Genomic DNA, 20,368 nt, shown 5'->3' on the forward strand with positions numbered 1-20,368 from the left:
ACATGTTAGGCCACAAAGACAGCATCAATAAATTCAAGAACACTGAAATCATCCCAAGGATCTTCTCAGACCACAGTGGAGTAAAAATAACATTTAACAATAAATAGAAAATTATTAAAAGACACAGAATTTGGAAACTAAACAACATACTCCTTAAGAACCACTGGGTCAGAGAGTCACTCAAGCAGGAAATTCAAATGTTCCTGGAAACAAATGAAAATGAAGACACAACCTATCAAAATATTTGGGACACAACTAAAGCAGTATTGAGAGGGAAACTTAAAGCCAGACATCCACATATTAAACAACAAGAAAAAGCTCAAATAAACGACCTTACTGCACACATCAAGGACTTAGAGGAATAGGAACAAAGGAACCCTAAAGCAACCAGAAGGACAGAAATCACTAAAATTAGAGCAGAAATAAACAATATCGAAAATAAAAGACCCATACAAAAGATCAATGAAGCCAAATGTTGGTTCTTTAAAAGATTAAATAAAATTGACAAATCCCTACCCAGACTCACTAAACAAAAAAGAGAGAAGACTCAAATTAATATTGTAAATGATGGAGGAGATATCACAACTGACACAACAGAAATCCAGAGAATCATGGGAAACTTCTATGAAGAACTATACGCCACCAACCTAGAGAACCTGGAAGAAATGGAACTATTCCTAGAAGCATATGCCCTTCCAAAACTTAACCAAGAAGAACTACAAAACCTAAATGCACCAATCACAGACAAAGAAATTGAAACCGTTATTAAGAATCTCACCGGGAGTCGGACTGTAGTGCAGCGGGCTAAGCGCAGGTGGCACAAAGCACAAGGACCGGCATAAGGATCCCGGTTCGAACCCCGGCTCCCCACCTGCAGGGGAGTCACTTCACAGGCGGTGAAGCAGGTCTGCAGGTGTCTATCTTTCTCTCCTCCTCTCTGTCTTCCCCTCCCTCTCTCCATTTCTCTATGTCCTTTCCAACAACAAAAACAATAATAACTACAACAATAAAAAAACAACAAGGGCAATAAAAGGGAATAAATAAATAAAATAAATATAAAATTTTTTTTTTAATTATTAAAAAAAAAAAAGAATCTCACCAACAACAAAAGTCCTGGACCAGATGGCTTCACAAACAAATTCTACAAAACTTTCAGGAAACAGTTAATACCCATACTTCTTAAACTTTTCTATAAGATTGAAGAAATAGGAAGACTCCCTTCCACCTTCTATGAAGCCAACATCACCCTGATACCAAAAGCTGATAGGGACAGAACAAAAAAGGAAAACTACAGACCAATATCTCTGATGAACACAGATGCCAAAATATTAAACAAGATCTTGGCCAACCGGATATAGCAGCACATCAAAAAGATTGTTCATCATGACCAAGTGGGATTCATCCCAGGAATGCAAGGCTGATTCAACATCCATAAGTCAATCAATGTCATTCACCACATCAAAAAAAGCAAAGCCAAAAACCACATGATTATATCAACAGATGCAGAGAAAGCCTTTGACAAAATCCAACACCCATTCATGCTCAAAACTCTACAAAAATGTGAATAGATGGGAAATTCCTCAAGATAGTGGAATCCATATATAGCAAACCTACAGCCAACATCATACTCAATGGACAGAAGCTGAAAGCATTTCCCCTCAGATCGGGGACTAGACAGGGCTGTTCACTGTCACCATTACTCTTCAACATAGTATTGGAAGTTCTTGCCATAGCAATCAGGCAAGAGAAAGAAATCAAAGGAATACAGATTGCAAGGGAAGAAGTCAAGCTCTCACTATTTGCAGATGATAAGATAGTATACATAGAAAAACCTAAAGAATCCAGCAGAAAACTACTGGAAGTTAATAGGCAATACAGCAAGGTGTCAGGCTACATAATCAATGTACAAAAATCAGTGGCATTTCCTTATGCAAACACTAAATATGAAGAAGAAGACATCCAGAAATCACTCCCATTTACTGTTTCAGCAAAATCAATAAATGACCTAGGAATACAGTTGACTGAAGAAGTGAAAGACTTGTATGCTGAAAACTATGAGTTGATACTCAAGGAAATAGAAACTGATACCAAGAAATGGAAAGATATCCCATGCTCATGGATTGGAAGAATAAACATCATCAAAATGAATATTCTCCCCAGAGCTATATACAAATTTAATGCAATACCCATCAAAGTTCCACCAAGCTTCTTTAAGAGAATAGAACAAACACTACAATCATTTATCTGGAACCTGAAAACACCTAGAATTGCCAAAACCATCTTGAGGAAAAGAAACAGAAATGGAGGCATCACACTCCCAGATCTCAAACTATATTATAAAGCCATCATCATCAAAACAGCATGGTACTGGAACAAAAATAGGCACAAAGACCAGTGGAACAGAATTGAAAGCCCATAAATAAATCCCCACACTATGGGCATCTAATCCTTGATAAGGGAGCCCAAAGCATTAAATGGAAAAAGAAGGCTCTCTTCAATAAATGGTGCTGGGAAAACTGGGTTGTAACATGCAGAAGAATGAAATTGAACCACTTTATCTCACCAGAAACAAAAATCAACACCAAATGGATCAAAGACCTGGATGTTAGACCAGAAACAATCAAATACTTAGAGGAAAACATTGGTAAAACACTTTCCCACTTATACCTCAAGGACATCTTTGATGAAATAAACCCAATTGCAAGGAAGACTAAAGCATAAACAAACCAATAGGACTACATCAAATTGAAAAGCTTCTGCACATCGAAAGAAACTATTAAACAAACAAAGAGTCCACTCACAGAATGGGAGAAGAACTTCACATGCCATACATCAGACAAGAAACTAATCACCAAAATATATAAAGAGCTCAGCAAACTTAGCACCAAAAGAGCAAATGACCCCATTCAAAAATGGACAGAGGATATGAACAAAACATTAACCTCAGAGGAGATCCAAAAGGCTACCAAACATATGGAAAACTGTTCCAGGTCACTGATTGTCAGAGAAATGCAAATTAAGATAACATTGAGATACCACCTCACTCCTGTAAGAATGGCATACATCAAAAAGGACAGCAGCAACAAATGCTGGAGAGGCTGTGGAGACAGAGGAACACTTTTGCATTGTTGGTGGGAATGTAAATTGGTCCAGCCTCTGTGGAGACCAGTCTGGAAAACTCTCACAAGGCTACACATGGACCTCCATATGACCAGTAATTCCTCTCCTGGGTATATACCCCAAGGACTCCATAACACCCAACCAAAGAGAGGTGTGTACTCCTATGTTCATAGCAGCACAATTCATAAGAGCTAAAACCTGGAAGCAACCCAGGTGCCCAACAACAGATGAGTGGCTGAGAAAGCTGTGGTATATATACACAATGGAATACTATGCAGCTATCAAAAACAATGAACCCACCTTCTCTGACCCATCTTGGACAGAGCTAGAAGGAATTATGTTAAGTGAGCTAAGTCAGAAAGATAAAGATGAGTATGGGATGATCCCACTCATCAACAGAAGCTGAGAAAGATGATCTGAAAGGGAAACTAAAAGCAGGATCTGACTAAATTGTAAGTAGGGCACCAAAGTAAAAACCCTGTGGTCTTCTTCTAGCGTTTGCCCTTCTTCCATAGCCAGTCAACAGCGTCAGGTTGAAAGCTGTCAGGAGCTGCTCGTTGCTGGCTTTGAAAGAGACTGGGATCCATGTGGATTCAGTTGGCTAGGTAGGTTCGTCAGTTTCCCCAATGAATGGGTACTGTGGTGAGGGGTAGACATGCAGCTTCCTGGGCTGGTGGGGGTTGCGGGTGGATGGGTGGGATGGGACACAGTCTTTTGGTGGTGGGAATGGTGTTTATGTACACTCCTAGTAAAGTGTAGTCATATTAATCACTAATTAATTAATATGAGAGGGGGTAAATTAATTGTATGTCTCGAAGTTTTTAAAACACAGACTGAGTCTTTTTAATAAATAGGCTGTGTATTTGATATGTGGACTCTCTCAAAAGCCTAGACCAAGTAGATCAGAAGCAACTAATGGCACAGCTACATACAAGATACTGGGTACTATACAGCAAACCCTAACAAAAGGACTTTTCAAAGTTAACCCAATTACCAAATAATGTGATGATAACATTAACTATCCATCGTCTTTTTGAATCCTAAGACAACAGGAACCTCAGATCTCCACTATAGAGTCTATATTTCCCCCAGTCCTGGAACCCTTGGATAGGGCCCACTTTCCCACATGCCTCTCCCAATTCATATCAAATAATATTGCATCTGCCGATTGCAACCTAATCAACACAATTGCCACCTCAACATGCTTCAGCTCAGACTATGTCCAGAGACTTCACGTGTGGAATGACAACCCTTCAGCTTCATTACTTGGGTGAGACCTTTCATAGTATTCTCTAATTCCATCCCAGGTGGATCACTTTCTAACAAAGTCCAAAAACCTAGATATACACCAGGTTCTGTGAGAGAGAGCATATGTTCACACTTATCCATAAACTAGTGCAAAATATATACCTGAAAGCAGACGTATACTAGAGTTTGCAGTGAGAAGCCCGCCAACACTTCCTCTCCACTATTCCAACCTTTGGGTCCATGATTGCTCAACAATTTGTTTGGCTTTGTAGGTTAACTCTCTTTTTCAGCCACCAGTCTCCAGATGCCATCAGGATTCCGGCCAGGCTTCCCTGGACTAAAGACCCCACCAATGTGCCCTGGAGCTCTGCTTCCCCCAGAGACCCACCCTAATAGGGAAAGAGAGAGGCAGACTGGGAGTATAGACCGACCAGTCAACGTCCATGTTCAGCGGGGAAGCAATTACAGAAGCCAGACCTTCTACCTTCTGCAACCCATACCACCCTGGGTCCATGCTCCCAGAGGGATAGAGAATGGGAAAGCTATCAGGGGAGGGGATGGGATATGGAGATTGGGTGGTGGGAATTCTGTGGAGTTGTACCCTTCCTACCCTATGGTTTTGTTAATTTATCCTTTCTTAAATAAAAAATAAAGAAAGAAACAAAAGAAACAACTGGTGGTTCAGCTAGATACAAGATGCTGGGTATTATACCCCAAGCCCTAACAAAGGGACCTTTCAAAGTTAATCCAATTACCAAATAATGTGATGATAACAATACTGCCCATTGTCTTCTTCTTGAATCCTAAGACAGCAGGAACCTCACATTTCTACTATAGAGCCTATATTTCCCCCAGTCCTGGAACCTTAGGGTGAGGCACAGTTTCCTGGATGCTTCTCTCAATGCACATCAAATAATATTGCATCCGCCGATCCCAACCTAATCAACACAAGGAGTGCCAGCCAGCATGCTTCACTTCAGACTGTGTCCAGAGACTTTAGGTGTGGAATGACAACCCTTCAGCTTCATTACTCGGGTGAGACCTTTCCTTTCATAGTATTCTCTAATTCTATTCTAGGTGGTTTACTTCCTAACAAAGTCCCAAAACCTAGATATAGACCAGGCCCCCTGAAAGAGAGCATATGTTCACACGAATCCATAAACTAGGGCAAAATATTTACCTGAAAGCAGTGAGTAACCCCAATATTTCATCTGCACTATGCTGCTATTTCTATACTGAGGACAGGGAATGGAGACAAAGAAAAATTAATACAATTTTTTATCAGTGACTGTATCACAGACCACATCACAAGACCAGTATGTACCTCTTTTTTTTTCCTTTCTTCTTCCTTCCGCTTCTTCTCTTCTCTTATTTGTGCTAAGCGCTGCTTTTTGCGCTCTAGCTCGGCTTTTAAGTCACTTTTGTCAGACATGTTGGTTTCCTTAGAGAGAAAGAGGAAAATTGTGAATATATAAAAATAAAGTTACTGCATTATCATCGCCAACATTATTCAAAAGGAAATCCAGTTTGTGAATTGTCTTCTTGACAATAGCAGGTTGTGTTACTTAAAGTGTGTGGGGGGATAAAAATTAAAGGAACAAGTTAAGTTACATCTGGCCTCTTTCTATAGAAAATATTTTCCTTTTATGTGCATAAAATATTAGAAAAAATACGGTGTGATAGCCTATTTGAGTCTAAAAAATAATATCAACCTATTTTAGAATAAACAGTATATCTCCCATACAAGTGTTTTAACAAACAACAGTATTTAAAAAGAACCAAAAAACAACTATCATTGTGACTTCCAATTTAGATGATAATAGACCAATTCATCCCCACACTGAGAAAAGAAAAAAAATACTTTCATAAACCCTTAAAAATATGCCCCCTTCACATTTCTATAGACTCAATAAACATTCCTCCACTTAATTTAAGCACATGGAAAATTCATTCCCTTTCGCATTATATGCATCAGGAAGACAGCCACTGAAGAGCTAACATATTAATCTTCTTTTTCTGTAAAACTTCTCCTGAACTGTCATAATTAATTTCATATACAGTGCAATCCTATGTCTATAAAACTTCCATTTGCATACAAAATGCAATACTACTTGTCCTGACACACTTTGTTTTTAAAGCAAAAGATGTTTGAATACATGAAGTGGCCAGTGACATCAAGAAAAGTTCTTGGGAAAATTATCTGAATGAGAATTAACTTTCATGTTAATAGTGATAGGAATGCTAGTAGTGGTATGAGGCCAAAAATGTTTTCAAATCGAGGGAAGGGCAGTGGCACTACTATGCAAGGACAGACACAAGAATCTGGGTTTGAGACCCCAGCTCCTCATCTACAGGGGGAAAGCTTCATGAGCAGTAGTAAAGCAGGTCTGCAGGTGTCTCACTGTCTATCTCTCCTCTCCTCTCTCAATTTCCCTCTGTCCTGTTCAATAAAATGAAAGAAATAGCTAACGGGAGCAGTGGATTTGTAGTGCCAACACAGAGCTCCAGCAATAACAGAGCAGTGGATTTGTAGTGCCAACACAGAGCTCCAGCAATAACCCTGAAGGCAAAAAATAAAAATAAAAATTCAAATAAAATAAATTTGGACAAAACTCTCACCATTCATCTCTTTTGTACTCCCAACCAGACAATAATAAATGGGACATACTGAGAAATTAAGAACTACTTATGACCCAGTTTCCTAACATAAAGGGGAAAGGAGAAAGTATTACATATGACATGAGTACCCACTTACATATTATTTGTATGCAACTAGGATGTATAGTGTTTCCCAAAGTAGATGACAGAATGATACATGGCAAAAATAAATATATAAATAAATAACAAAAATATATAAAAGAAGGAAAAAGCCCTCAAATTTCTTGTTACTATTTTTACAAGGCAATCAAGAACTGTTACCCTGTGGTCCAGGAGGTGACACAGTGGAAAAACATCGGACTCTCAAGCATGAGTTCAATCCCTGGCAGCACATGTACCAGATTAATGTCTGGTTCTTGCTCTCTCTCCTCCTATCTTTCTCATTAATAAATAAATAAAATCTTTAAAAAAAAAAAAAGAACTGTTACCCTAAGAGACAATTTTAAATGAATACACACAATTGAAAAATATGCTGCCATGTTCCTACTTTACTTATTCCTGCTCACAATGTAATGTCAAAGATTTGTGAAATAATAAAAATGATAATCACAATATTCAAGCTCTATTACTCATGATAATATATTATTTCCATTTCTCAACAAATACTAGTTGAGTATTTAATCTGTACTTGGCTATTGAAAGCATTAAGTGTACAAAAATGAGGGGCCAAGTTGTGGTGCACCTAGTTAAGCGCACACATTACAATAAACAAGGACCCGGGTTCAATCCCCTGGTCTCCACCTGCAGGGGGAAAGCTTCAGGAATGGTGAAGCAGGGTTATAGGTGTCTCTCTGTCTCTATGTCTCTCTCCCTCTCTATCTCCTCCTTCTCTCTCAATTTCTGGCTGTATCTATCCAATAAATAAAGATTTTAAAAAATGAACCAAAGCACATTCCCTTTCAAGGAGTACATAACTTTCAGGGAATGTGGTGTGGCTGAGAACTTCTCTGAGATATTGGCTAATTACCAAGTGCAAGACGCAAGATGCTTCCATTTTTTTAACACAACTAATCACAGCAATCCATTGGGTCCAGAACTATTATTACTATTATTATTCCCTTTTGTTGCCCTTGTTGTTTATCGGTAGTGTTGTTACTATTATTGTTGTTACTATTATTGTTATCGTTATTGTTGGATAGGACACAGAGAAATCGAGAGGAGAGGGGAAGACAGAGAGAGGGAGAGAAAGATAGACACCTGCAGATCTACTTCACTGCCTGTGAAGTGACTCACCTCCAGGTGGGGAGCTGGGGGCTCGACCTGGGATTCTTGCGTCAGTCCTTGCCCTCTGCACCATCTGCGCTTAACTTGCTTTGCTACCGCCCAGGCCCGGGGACCAGAACTATTATTAATACATGCCTTACAATTTAAATAAAGAATTGTCATCAAGACCTAAGTCTTCATAGTCAATACAAGGAGTATGTCCACACTCTGAAGTATTACACTCTTTTATCTTGAGTGTACAAGCTTAGAGGCAAAGGAATATTCACAATATAGTGGAAAGAACCAGAGTAGTAGATTTTAAAGTAAATCAAGTGAGGTCAGGAACTATACATGAAGGAAAGATATCAATGTGCAAAGCCCTGTGGAAAAGAGAACCAGCAGGGCAGGGGTAGATAGCATAATGGTTATACAAAGAGACTCTCTTGCCTGAGGCTCCGAAGTCCCGGGTTCGATCCCAACACCACCATAAGCCAGAGCTGAGCAGTGCTCTGGCAAAAAGTAAAAAAAAGAGAACCAGAAGACTGAGTACAAGAATGTGGGTGGAGGCTGAGTGATATCTTACCCTGTAGAACTCACACATTACCATTCAAGGACCTGGGTTCAAGTCCTTGGTCCTTACCTGGAGGGGGTAAAGCTTCCTGAGTGGTAGAGCAGTGCTACAGGAATCACACTCTCATGCAAGCCCCCTCCCCTCTCTTCTTTATAAGAAAATAAAATTTCAGAAAGAAAGAAAAAGAAAAAAAAAAAACGGCCACTAAGAATAGTGGAGTTGTCATACAGGCCCTGAACCCAAGTGATAATCCTGGTGGCAAAATAAAGAGAAAATAAATGTGTGAATACTTTAGGGGGTATTAAGATAATTCACCTGAGAGGATGCCTGCCTAGCCACTCATATAATCCTGGTACACCAAATGGGAGTAACATGGTACTGAGAGAAACTTTGGTTTTATAGTGTCTCTCCCTTTAACCCATCCTATCTCCCATATCTCTCATTCTTCCTCTTTGTATTTTATAAATACAGTCTAGAACACTGAGTCTCCAATGACAACAAAAAAGCATAACTCAGTTTGTACAAATGGATGTGTCAAGGCAACTGGTAGAATTGTGAGAAAACACAAAGTGAATCCCATTTAATACAAAGAATAATAAAGGATCACAGCAGCTTTTGAAAGAGAGAATGACAAAATGAAGATATAATTAACTTAAGCCTATTCTTGTTCCTGACTGAAAACAAGTGGGGGGGGCAGAAATACAGCAAGCTCTTATAAGGCTGCCGCCAGAATCTTCCTAGAACGACTGCACCTGCACTGGGAGGGTGGACAAATGTAGAGACAGAAGGGAGAGCATGCAGACTGGAGAGAACAAAGCCAAGAGAGAAGAAATAACATTTTGGTGGATGCAAAAATAATAATAATGATGATCCAATAATCATTCAACTTTGAGAGAGCACAGGATGGCTGTGAAGTTGGGAAGAGAAGACATCCTATCACTAGCTGAATGTCAATGATATAAGGGGCAGACAAGTGCAACACTACAGATAAAATGAGAAGAAGCTGGTTAGGAAATGGAACTGTGGAATAGAGTGCAGAGTTGTCCTTCCACAAAGACTGTAGAAAGCAAAATCACAAATTCAAATTCCATCAGTATCCAGACAGATGAAAAGGGGAAGCAATGAGGCCAAGTGGTGGCATACCTGGTTGAGTACACATGTTACAATGCACAAGGACCTGGGTTCGAGCCAAGAGGAATGCTTTGCAAGTGGTAAAGCAGTGTTGCAAGTGTCTCTCTTGTCTCTCCTTCTCTATAACCCCCTTGATTTCTGGCTGTCACTATCCAATAAATAAAATAATAATTATATATTTTTTTTTCTTTAAAAAAAGGGGAAGCAAAGAAGTGGCTGAAACCAGCGAGCAAGAAAAGTCTCTGCCTGGAAGAGGCAGCTACACCCAGCTCCCACTGATGACCAACATGGATGAAGATGGACCCAAGTAGTAAGGTCATTTGGTTCTTTTTTTTTTTTTTCCCCACAAAGTAGAATTGACAAAAGCCAAGTTTAGCACTAAAATACTGTTTCAATAATTTTCAACACAGTGGGCAACTTTTTCTGGCAGGAGCAAATTAGAACTTAATCCAGGAAGCCATCTGAGAAGTTACATATACATGTTCCCAAAAGGGGCCTATCTAATTTATGGTTTTGAGATTTCTCAGGTATAAAAATTGAAATGTATGAGAGGGTAGAAGAGATATCATAATGATTATGCAAAGATAGTCTCATGCCTCAGCTCCAAAGTCCCAGGTTCAATTCCCCCACACCATCAGAGCTGAGCAGTGCTCTGGTAAATAAATAAATAAATAAATAAATAAATCACTGGGTAGGGTACATACACTGCAATGCCAGTAGCCTAGGCGTAAGGATTTAAACCACACAGGAGATTTTATAGCAGTGGTGAAGCTTCAGTGTTGTGGTGTCTCTCCTTCTCTCTGTCTCCTTTTATTTCTATCCAAATAAAAAAGTGATCCAGAACGGCAATATTTCACATGTGCAAGACCTGGTTCCACCAATAATAATAATAATAAGAGGAGAAGGAGGAAGAGGAGGAGGAGCAGGAGGAGGAGAAGAGAAAGAAAAAATAATAAATTTTTGATGGGGGGGGGAATCACTGTTAAAGTAATAGTTGACCATTCTGTGCTGACAGTAGTGCAATTTCTTAGAAAAGTTTTTTTTTACTGCTGTACTTATCCAACATTTATCTTTTATTCCTATTATTATTATTACCTGGGTAGAGACAGAGAGAAATCAAGAGGAGAATAGACAGAGAGAGAAAGACAGAGAGATACCTGCAGCACTGCTTCACCACTTGTGAAGCTTTCTGTCCCGCACAATTAAATAAAAATAAAAAATAAAAATCAGAGCTACTTGCTGCTAATCATTGTTTGTTTTTTTCAATCAGATCACTGCTCAGCTCTGGCTTATGGTGGTGCAGGGTAGTGGTGGTGAACCTGGGACTTCTGGAGCCCAGGGCATGACAGTTTGCATAATCATTATGCTATCTCCCCTTCCCCCTTCTGCTAATTATTGCTCACTTACATAAGGAGTTGATCTTTTCATTTGCAAATAGCAAAGGTTCAAGCAGATAAAGCAGCACTTTTCCCCAGATTTAAGGATTCTCCTTAATTATTAAGCAACTCTAGCTCCCACCATTCCAACCATAGTTTAACTACCCAGATTTAAGAACAACTACTGTTCAGTCCCACCCCAGCTCCACCCATTCAACAATGAGCTGATGCACTCTGGGCTCCCCTGGAGGCTCTTCTTACAGCAGAAGCCTGCTTTCTGAACTTGCGTGCCAGCAAGGACATTCGCCTTGCTAATACTTACTGATTTTTTATTTTATTTTTTGCCTCCAGGGTTATCTCTGGGGCTTGGTGCCTGCACTACGAATCCACTATTCCTGTGGACATTTTTTTTTGATAGGACAGAGAGGAATTATGAGAGGAAGAGAGAAAGGTAAACACCTGCAGATCTACTTCACCACTTATGAAGGGACCGACCCCCTTGTTGGTGGGGAGCAGGGAGCTTGAACAAGGATTGTTGTGTGGATCTTTGCACTCTATTATCTGTGCTTAACCCTGTGTGCTGCTGCACAGCCCCCTTTTTAAATTTTATTGATTGACCAGAAGAAAAAGAGAGAATATACTTTTTTTTTTTTGCTACCAAGGTTATTGCTGGGGTGCAGTACCTGCACTAGGAATCCATTTCTCCCAGAGACCATTTTTTTCCCTTTTTTTCTCCCTATTTTTATTTGAGAGAGCAGACAGGTGAATTGGAGCTAGAGATGGAGAAAACAGACATCACCTGACACCACAGAAATCCAGAAAATATGTGAAACTTCTACGAAGAACTATACGCCACCAAGCTAGAGAATCTGGAAGAAATGGAAGAATTCCTAGAAACATATAGCCTTCCAAAACTGAACCAAGAAGAAGCACAAAACCAAAATGCACCCATCAGAGACAAAGAAATCGAAACAGTTATTAAGATTTTCCCTGAATTCCGGAAGTGGGGCTACGGAGCAGCAGCAGCTGTTTTCTCTCCTCTCCACTCCTAGGTCAACTAGGAATACCAAAGGAGACCACCTGGGACCACAACAAGACCTGATTAGAATGACCTCAGGAACCCACCAAATCATCAGTGAGTGCAAACACCTGTGGCTCCTGGACAGCGAGGAGCCTAGGGAGAGATTAAGTGGCTGGTAACAGTCTGGCAGTTTACCAGTTGAGACACCACCTCCAGTCTATTTCTCCAACAAAATGACAGTTGAAGAGAGGAGAGGCTCTAAGACTCACCAAATGCAACTGTGAGTCTCCATTGCTGCTGCCCTCAGAGACTGGAGCAGCAGCAGGGAGGCCCTGCGGTGACATCAGGGGACAGAGAACTAAACAGGAAACTCAGAAGAAAATCTATACCTCCCTGGCCTAGCAGTGGGGCTGTGAAAGTCTCTTTGCATAACCACTGGATTGTCTCTGCCCAACCCTGCTTTATTTCTTGGTCAGGAGTCAGTGATTAAGATAAGAAGCCTACTTATAGTTTAAAAGCCCTCAGGCTCCCATAGCATACAGGGAAGAAGAAGAACAAAAGAGGCTTTTAAGCCACTGAGCTCCAACTCAGGGATTAAAATACTACTGAAACAACTGTCAATTTCCAAAACTATGAACCCTTTAACTGCTGTAGACAAAAGTCAATCCAAGACAAGAGTGATCAGTAATTTGAAAAGTACTGAGAGAGGGACCTCATAACACACTATATAAGATGGTTAAATCAACAAGAAGAAATAATGAAGAAATGAACCAGGACAAGAGTCTAGCTAACAGCCCCCCAAACATTGAAGCACAAAATAATGAGATCAACATCCAAACACTAGTTAAGAAAATAATCACAGGAGTGAGTAAAGAGTTTCAAAGAATTGTCATCAAAAATGCAGAAACAGCAAATGAAACCCTGGAAGAAAACACTAATTATCTCAAGGTTATTAGAGAACTGAAAGCTGAAATAGTTGAGCTAACACCACTATTTGAACAAGCTACCACATTAGCAGAAGGGTAACAAAATAGATGAACTCCAGAAAACAGTAGAAGGGAGAGAGAATAGAATAAATGAGGCTGAAGACAGACTTTGCAAAATTAAGAACGAATTAGAGACAACGAAAATGAAGTAAGAGATCTCAAAAAGAGATTAAGAGATACTGAAGCACCAAAAAAGCAAATGACCCCATCCAAAAATGGGCAGAGGATATGAATAAAACATTCACCTCAGAGGAGATCCAAAAGGCTAACAAACATATGAAAAACTGCTCTAGGTCACTGATTGTCAGAGAAATGCAAATTAAGATAACATTGAGATACCACCTCACTCCTGTAAGAATGGCATTCATCAAAAAGGTCAGCAGCAACAAATGCTGGAGAGGATGTGGGGACAGAAGAACCCTTTTGCATTGCTGGTGGGAATGTAAATTGGTCCAGCCTCTGTGGAGAGCAGTCTAGAAAACTCTCACAAGGCTAGCCATGGACCTTCCATATGATCCAGTAATTCCTCTCCTGGGTATATACCCCAAGGACTCCATAACACCCAACCAAAGAGAGGTGTGTACTCCTATGTTCATAGCAGCACAATTCATAAGAGCTAAAACCTGGAAGCAACCCAGGTGCCCAACAACAGATGAGTGGCTGAGAAAGCTGTGGTTTATATACACAATGGAATACGATGCAGCTATCAAGAACAATGAACCCACCTTCTCTGACCCATCTTGGACAGAGCTAGAAGGAATTATGTTAAGTGAGCTAAGTCAGAAAGATAAAGATGAGTATGGGATGATCCCACTCATCAACAGAAGCTGAGAAAGATGATCTGAAAGGGAAACTAAAAGCAGGATCTGACTAAATTGTAAGTAGGGCACCAAAGTAAAAACCCTGTGGTGAGGGGGAGGGTGGACTTGCAGCTTCCTGGGCCAGTGGGGGGTGGGGGTGGGTGGGAGGGATGGGACACAGTCTTTTGCTGGTGGGAATGGTGTTCATGTACACTCCTAGTAAAATGTAGTCATATAAATCACTAGTTAATTAAAATGAGAAGGGGAAAATTTATTGTATGTCTCGAAGTTTTTAAAACACAGACTGAGTCTTTTTAAAAAGACTGAGTCTTTTTAATAAATAGGCTGTGTATTTCATATGCGGACTCTCTCAAAAGCCTAGACCGAGTAGATCAGAAGCAACCAATAGCACAGCTATTACAAGATACTGGGTACTATACAGCAAACCCTAACAATAGACTTTAAAATAAATAAAATTAAAATAGAATGGACACTACTTACTGGTCAAAGGATCAGTCAATCAAGAGGACTTAACAATTATTAACATCTATGCACCCAATGAGAAGCCATCTAAATACATCAAACGTCTACTGAAAGAGTTACAGCAATATATTAACAGCAACACAGTTATAGCAGGGGACTTCAACACCCCACTCTCTCAATTTCATATATCATTGAGCAGAAAATCAATAAAGATATGAGGGAGCTAAATGAGGAGATAGATAAACTACAACTATTGGACATTTTCAGAGTCATTCACTCCAAGAAACTGGAATACACATTCTACTCAAGTCCACATGGGTCATTCTCTAGGATAGACCATATGTTAGGCCACAAAGACAGCACCAGCAAATTCAAGAGCATTGAAATCATCCCAAGCATCTTCTCAGACCACAGTGAAATTAAACTATCACTTAACAATCAACAAAAGATTAGTAATACTCCCAAAATGTGGAAGCTCAACAGTAAACTACTTAACAACTACAGGGTCAAAGAGGAAATTAAGGAAGAAATCAAAATGTTTTGAGAGTTCAATGAAAATGAAGACACAAGCTATCAAAATATTTAGGACACAGCTAAGGCAGTACTGAGAGGGAAGTTCATAGCCATTTCTTCTTCTTCTAGCATTTGCCCTTCTTCCGTAGCCAATCAACAGCGTCAGGTTGAGCCTGATGTAAAGTTTCGAGACCTCCTTTGAATCTGGAGAGGTGGCAGTCACTGACTATGTGAGTCATAGTCTGTCTGTAGCCGCAGGGGCAGTTCGGGTCGTCTCTGGCTCCCCAGCGATGGAACATAGCGGCGCACCAGCCATGGCCTGTTACAAGCACACATTAGAAAACAAGAAAAAGCACAAATGAACAGCCTGATTGCACATCTTAAAAGACCTAGAAAAAAAGAACACAGGAACCCTAAAGCAACCAGAAGGACAGAAATCACTAAAGTTAGAGCAGAAATCAATAATATTGAAAAAAATAAAACCATACAAAAGATCAATGAAAGTAAATGTTGCTTCTTTGAAAGAGTGAACAAAATCGAAAAACCTTTAGCCAGATTCACAAAACAAAAAAGGGAGAAGACCCAAATAAATCCGATACTAAATGAAAGAGGAGATATCACAACAGACACCACAGAAATTCAACATATCATGTGAAGATTCTATGAACAACTATATGCCACCAAGGTAGAGAACCTGGAAGAAATGGACGATTTTCTAGATACCTACGAACTTCCAAAACTAAATAAAGAGGAAGTAGATAACATGAACAGGCCCATCACAGCTAATACAATTGAAACAGTTATCAAAAATCTTCGCAAAAAGAAAAGTCCTAGACCAGATGGTTTTACAAACGAATTTTACAAAGCCTTCAAAGTAGAACTAATACCTCTATTTTTAAAAGTCTTCCAGAAGATTGAAGACACTGGAATACTCCCTTCCAGCTTCTATGAAGCCAACATCACTCTAACAACAAAAGCAGACAGGGAAACAACCAAAAAAGAAAACTACAGACCAATATCGCTGATGAACATAGATGCTAAAATACTGAACAAAACTGTAGCCAACCAGATATAGCAGTATATTCAAAAGACTGTTCATCATGACAAAGTGGAGTTTATCCCAGTCATGCAAGTTTGTTTTAATATATGTAAATCAATCAGTGTGATCCACCACATCAACAAAAGCATGACCAAAAACCAGATGGTCATATCAATAGATGCAAAGAAAGCCTTTGACAAAATACAACATCCCTTTATGATCAAAACACTACAAAAAATGGAAATAGATAGAACATTCCTGAAGATAGTGGAGTCTGTATATAGCAAATATACAGCCAATATCATACTCAATGCTGAAAAACTGGAAGCATTTCCCCTCAGATCAGGTACTAGACAGTGCTGCCAACTATCACCATTACTATTCAACACAGTGTTGGAAGTTCTTGCCATAGCAATCAGGCAGGAGCAAGGAATTAAAGGGATACAGATTGGAAAAGAAGTCAAGCTCTCCCTATTTGCATATGACATGATAGTATACATAAATAAAAAAAAAACCTAAGGAATCCAGAAAGAAGCTTTTGGAAAAAATCAGACAGTACAGTAAGGTGTCAGCCTACAAAATTAACATACAAAAGTCAGTGGGATTCCTCTATGCAAACACTAAAAAAGATGAAATCCAGAGATCAGTTCCTTTTACTATAGCAACAAAAACAATAAAATCTAGGAATAAACCTAACCAAAAAAGTGAAAGACTTGTATACTGAAAATTATGAGTCACTACTCAAAGAAATTGAAAAAGGCACAAAGAAATGGAAAGATATTCCATCTTCATGGGTTGGAAGAATTAAGATCATCAAAGTGAATATACTAGCCAGAGCCATATACAAATTTAATGCTATCCCCATCAAGATATCAACTACATTTTTTAAGGAGAACAGAACAAATGCTACAAATGTTTATCTGGAACCAGAAAAGACCTAGAATTGCCAAAACAATCTTGAGAAGAAAGAACAGAACTGGAGGCATCACACTCCCAGAGCTCATATTGTATTATAGGGCCATTGTCATCAAAACTGCTTGGTACTGGAACATGAATAGACACACTGACCAGTGGGATAGAATTGAGAGCCCAGCAGTAAGCCCCCACAGCTATGGACATGTAATCTTTGACAAAGGTGCCCTGACTATTAAATGGTCAAAGCAGAGTCTCTTCAACAAATGGTGTTAGAAAAAAAATGAGTTGAAACAGGCAGAAGAATGAAACTAAACCACTCTATTTCACCAAATACAAAAGTAAATTCCAAGTGGCTCAAGGACTTGGATGTTAGACCAGAAACTATCAGATACTTAGATGAAAATATTGGCAAAACTCTTTTCTGCATAAATTTTAAAGACATCTTCAATGAAAGGAATCCAATTACAAAGAAGACTAAGGCAAGCATAAACCTATGGGATTACATCAAATTAAAAAGCTTCTGCACAGCAAAAGAAACCACTACCCAAACCAAGAGACCCCTCACAGAATTGGAAAAGATGTTTACACGTTAAAGGACATAAATGGTGGTGATGCTGTGTTTCATACAACGAGTCCTAACAAAGGGATTTTCAAAGTTACCCCAACTGCCAAATAATGTGATTATAGCAATAACCATCTATTGTATTCTTAAACCCGAAGACAGCAGGAACCTCCCTCTTCCTCTATAGAGCCTATATTTCCCCCAGTCCTGGAACCTCTAGGATGGGGCTCACTTTCCTGCAAATGATACCAAATGATATTGCATCCGCCAATCCCAACCTAATCAAGGCAACACGTACCACCTCAGCATGCTTCACTTCAGACTGTGTCCAGAGATGTCAGACATGGAATGTCAACCCTTAAGCCTCATTTCTCGGGTGAAACCTTTCCTTTCATAGTATTCTCTAATTCCATTCCAGGTGGTTCACTTCCTAACAAAGTCCCAAATCCTAGATATAGACCAGGTCTCATGTAATAGAGCATATATTCACATGTTTACATAAATTAGGGCAAAATATATACCTGAGCAAAAGTACACATTTGTCTTCAGTGAGTCAGTATAAAGTTCATAATGAAATAGTGTCTACTTAGACTTAGATACCCACCTCACCTACTTCCTATTACACTTCCCTCACTCACTCCAAAACTAACCTTATCAAAGGAAGGACTGCAAAAGCTGAATAAGGGCAAGAGACTGGCAGCTATCTACAAACAGAGATGCCCCCCCCCACTCTTCATCTCCACTATTCTAGCCTTTAGGTTCATGATTAGTCAATAACTTTTTTGGCTTTATATGTTAACTCTCTTTTCATCCAACAGGTTTCAGATGTTAGCATGATGCCAATCAGACTTCCCTGGACAGACAACCCCACCAATGTGTCCTGGAGCCCCGCTTCCCCAGAACCCCACCCCACTAGGGAATGAGAGAGGCAGGCTGGGAGTATGGATTGACCTCTCAATGCCCATGTTCATCAGGGAAGCAATTACAGATGCCAGACCTTCCACCTTCTGCACCCTATGATAAGCCTGTGTCCATACTCCAGAGGGATAAACAACAGAAAAGTTATCAGGGGATGGGGGTAGGATACGGATTTCTGATGGTGGGAACTGTGTGGAGTTGTACCTCTCTTATCCTATGGTTTTGTCAATGTGTCCTTTTTATAAATAAAAAATAAAAATAAAAAATAAAAAAAGAAAGAAAGATTGACATCTGCAGGCCTGCTTCACTGATTCCAGAGCATCCTCCCTGTAGGTGGGGAGCCAGGGCTAGACCAGGGTCCTTACTGATAGAGATATGTGCACTTAACTGGATGCACCATGGCCCAGTCCCCAAGAGCACCAGGGTTTCATGTGACACTGGGGACTCAAATTCAAGACCATACCCACTATGTCCTTTTATCCATCCAACAATAGATGACCCAGAACTCAAATCAGCCACTCTTAACTCTGAATTCTATAAACCTAATAACTTCACACACACACACACACACACACACACACACGTATGTGACATTTATTAAAGAGGTTAAGGGGGAAGAGGAAAACAAAGCATCACTATGGCACATGCAATGCTGGGGATCAAACTCAGAACCTCAAGCACAAAAATTTTGCAGTGTATTCACTGCACTGTATATTGGGCCACCCCATAACCTTTTAAGTTACATTTATTTATTTTGTAAGAGATAATGTATATTTGAGTGAGAGAGAGAATAGAGTATCTCTAAACTCTGGCATATGGCAGTGCCAAGGATTGAGCCTGGGACCTCTGAGGTCTCAAGCATACAAGTTCTGTGCTTTATGACTGAGAGATCTTCCCAGCCAATAACTTCTTTAAAATATCAACTTCTCAATCATTTCCATCCTAATATTTCAATCACCCATTATTTTTATAATTTATTCTAAATATCACTACTCATCTTCCCACTCATCTTCCCAAATGTCTCAGTTTTCATAATTTTTGCTGATGTCATCTTTGATCCCAATAAATTACATTCCTGTGATCTAAGTAAATGAGTCAATATAAGATTTTAGAGTTATATGTGGCAAATATTAAACACTCAAGAACACTTGCTTCTCTCTCTTTTTTTAAGTATTTTTTTTTAATTTATTTATGAGAAAGATAGGAGGAGAGAGAAAGAACAAGACATCACTCTGGTGCATGTGCTGCTGGGGATCGAACTCGAGACCTCATGTTTGAGAGTCCAAAGCTTTACTACTGCGCCACCTCCCAGACCACAGAACACTTGCTTCTCTCTTAACCTAGAAACTCCTTTATGTTTGTTAGGCCCACAGGCATTTGAATCCAAAAAGGAGACCCATCATATTAATTTTCACTTCTGCACATATTATCATGGTATGATTTGATCCTGTCTAGAAGCAAGTGTCTAACACAGGAGAATCAAAGGGTTTGGTTCTTTTTATATAGCTGCTGAGAAGCAGAACCTCCTAAGGCTTAGCTTTAAAAATAAATAAATAAATAAATAAACTTGTAAAAAATTTTTTTTGAATATTTAGTTTACTTATTGGACAGAGACAGACAGAAATCAGGAGAGAAGGGGAAGACAGAGAGGGAGACAGAAAGACACCTGCAAAACTGCTTCACTACTTGTGAAGCTTCACCCCTGCAGGTGGAGACCAGGGGCATAAACATGGGTCCTTGTACACTGTACCATGTGTGCTCAGCCAAGTGTGCCACCACCCTGACTGTAGATTTCACTTCTGAAGATTATGTCAATATATCTCT

At 39.5% G+C, this 20,368-nt stretch overlaps 1 protein-coding gene across 5 annotated transcripts in view; it reads right to left on the minus strand.

Annotated features, from left to right (window-relative positions):
- The window catches only part of DYNC1I1 (dynein cytoplasmic 1 intermediate chain 1), a 486,729-nt gene that overhangs the window by 426,674 nt on the left and 39,687 nt on the right, over positions 1-20,368 (minus strand). For all 5 annotated transcript variants that reach the window (XM_060196200.1, XM_060196197.1, XM_060196195.1 and 2 more), the window contains exon 2: positions 5,693-5,809. In XM_060196200.1, the coding sequence (XP_060052183.1) occupies positions 5,693-5,800 (108 nt within the window). In that variant the 5' untranslated portion in view covers positions 5,801-5,809. The remainder of the gene's footprint in view (positions 1-5,692; positions 5,810-20,368) is intronic.

Source organism: Erinaceus europaeus, chromosome 8, assembly GCF_950295315.1.
Source record: "Erinaceus europaeus chromosome 8, mEriEur2.1, whole genome shotgun sequence".
Classification (NCBI taxonomy): domain Eukaryota; kingdom Metazoa; phylum Chordata; class Mammalia; order Eulipotyphla; family Erinaceidae; genus Erinaceus; species Erinaceus europaeus.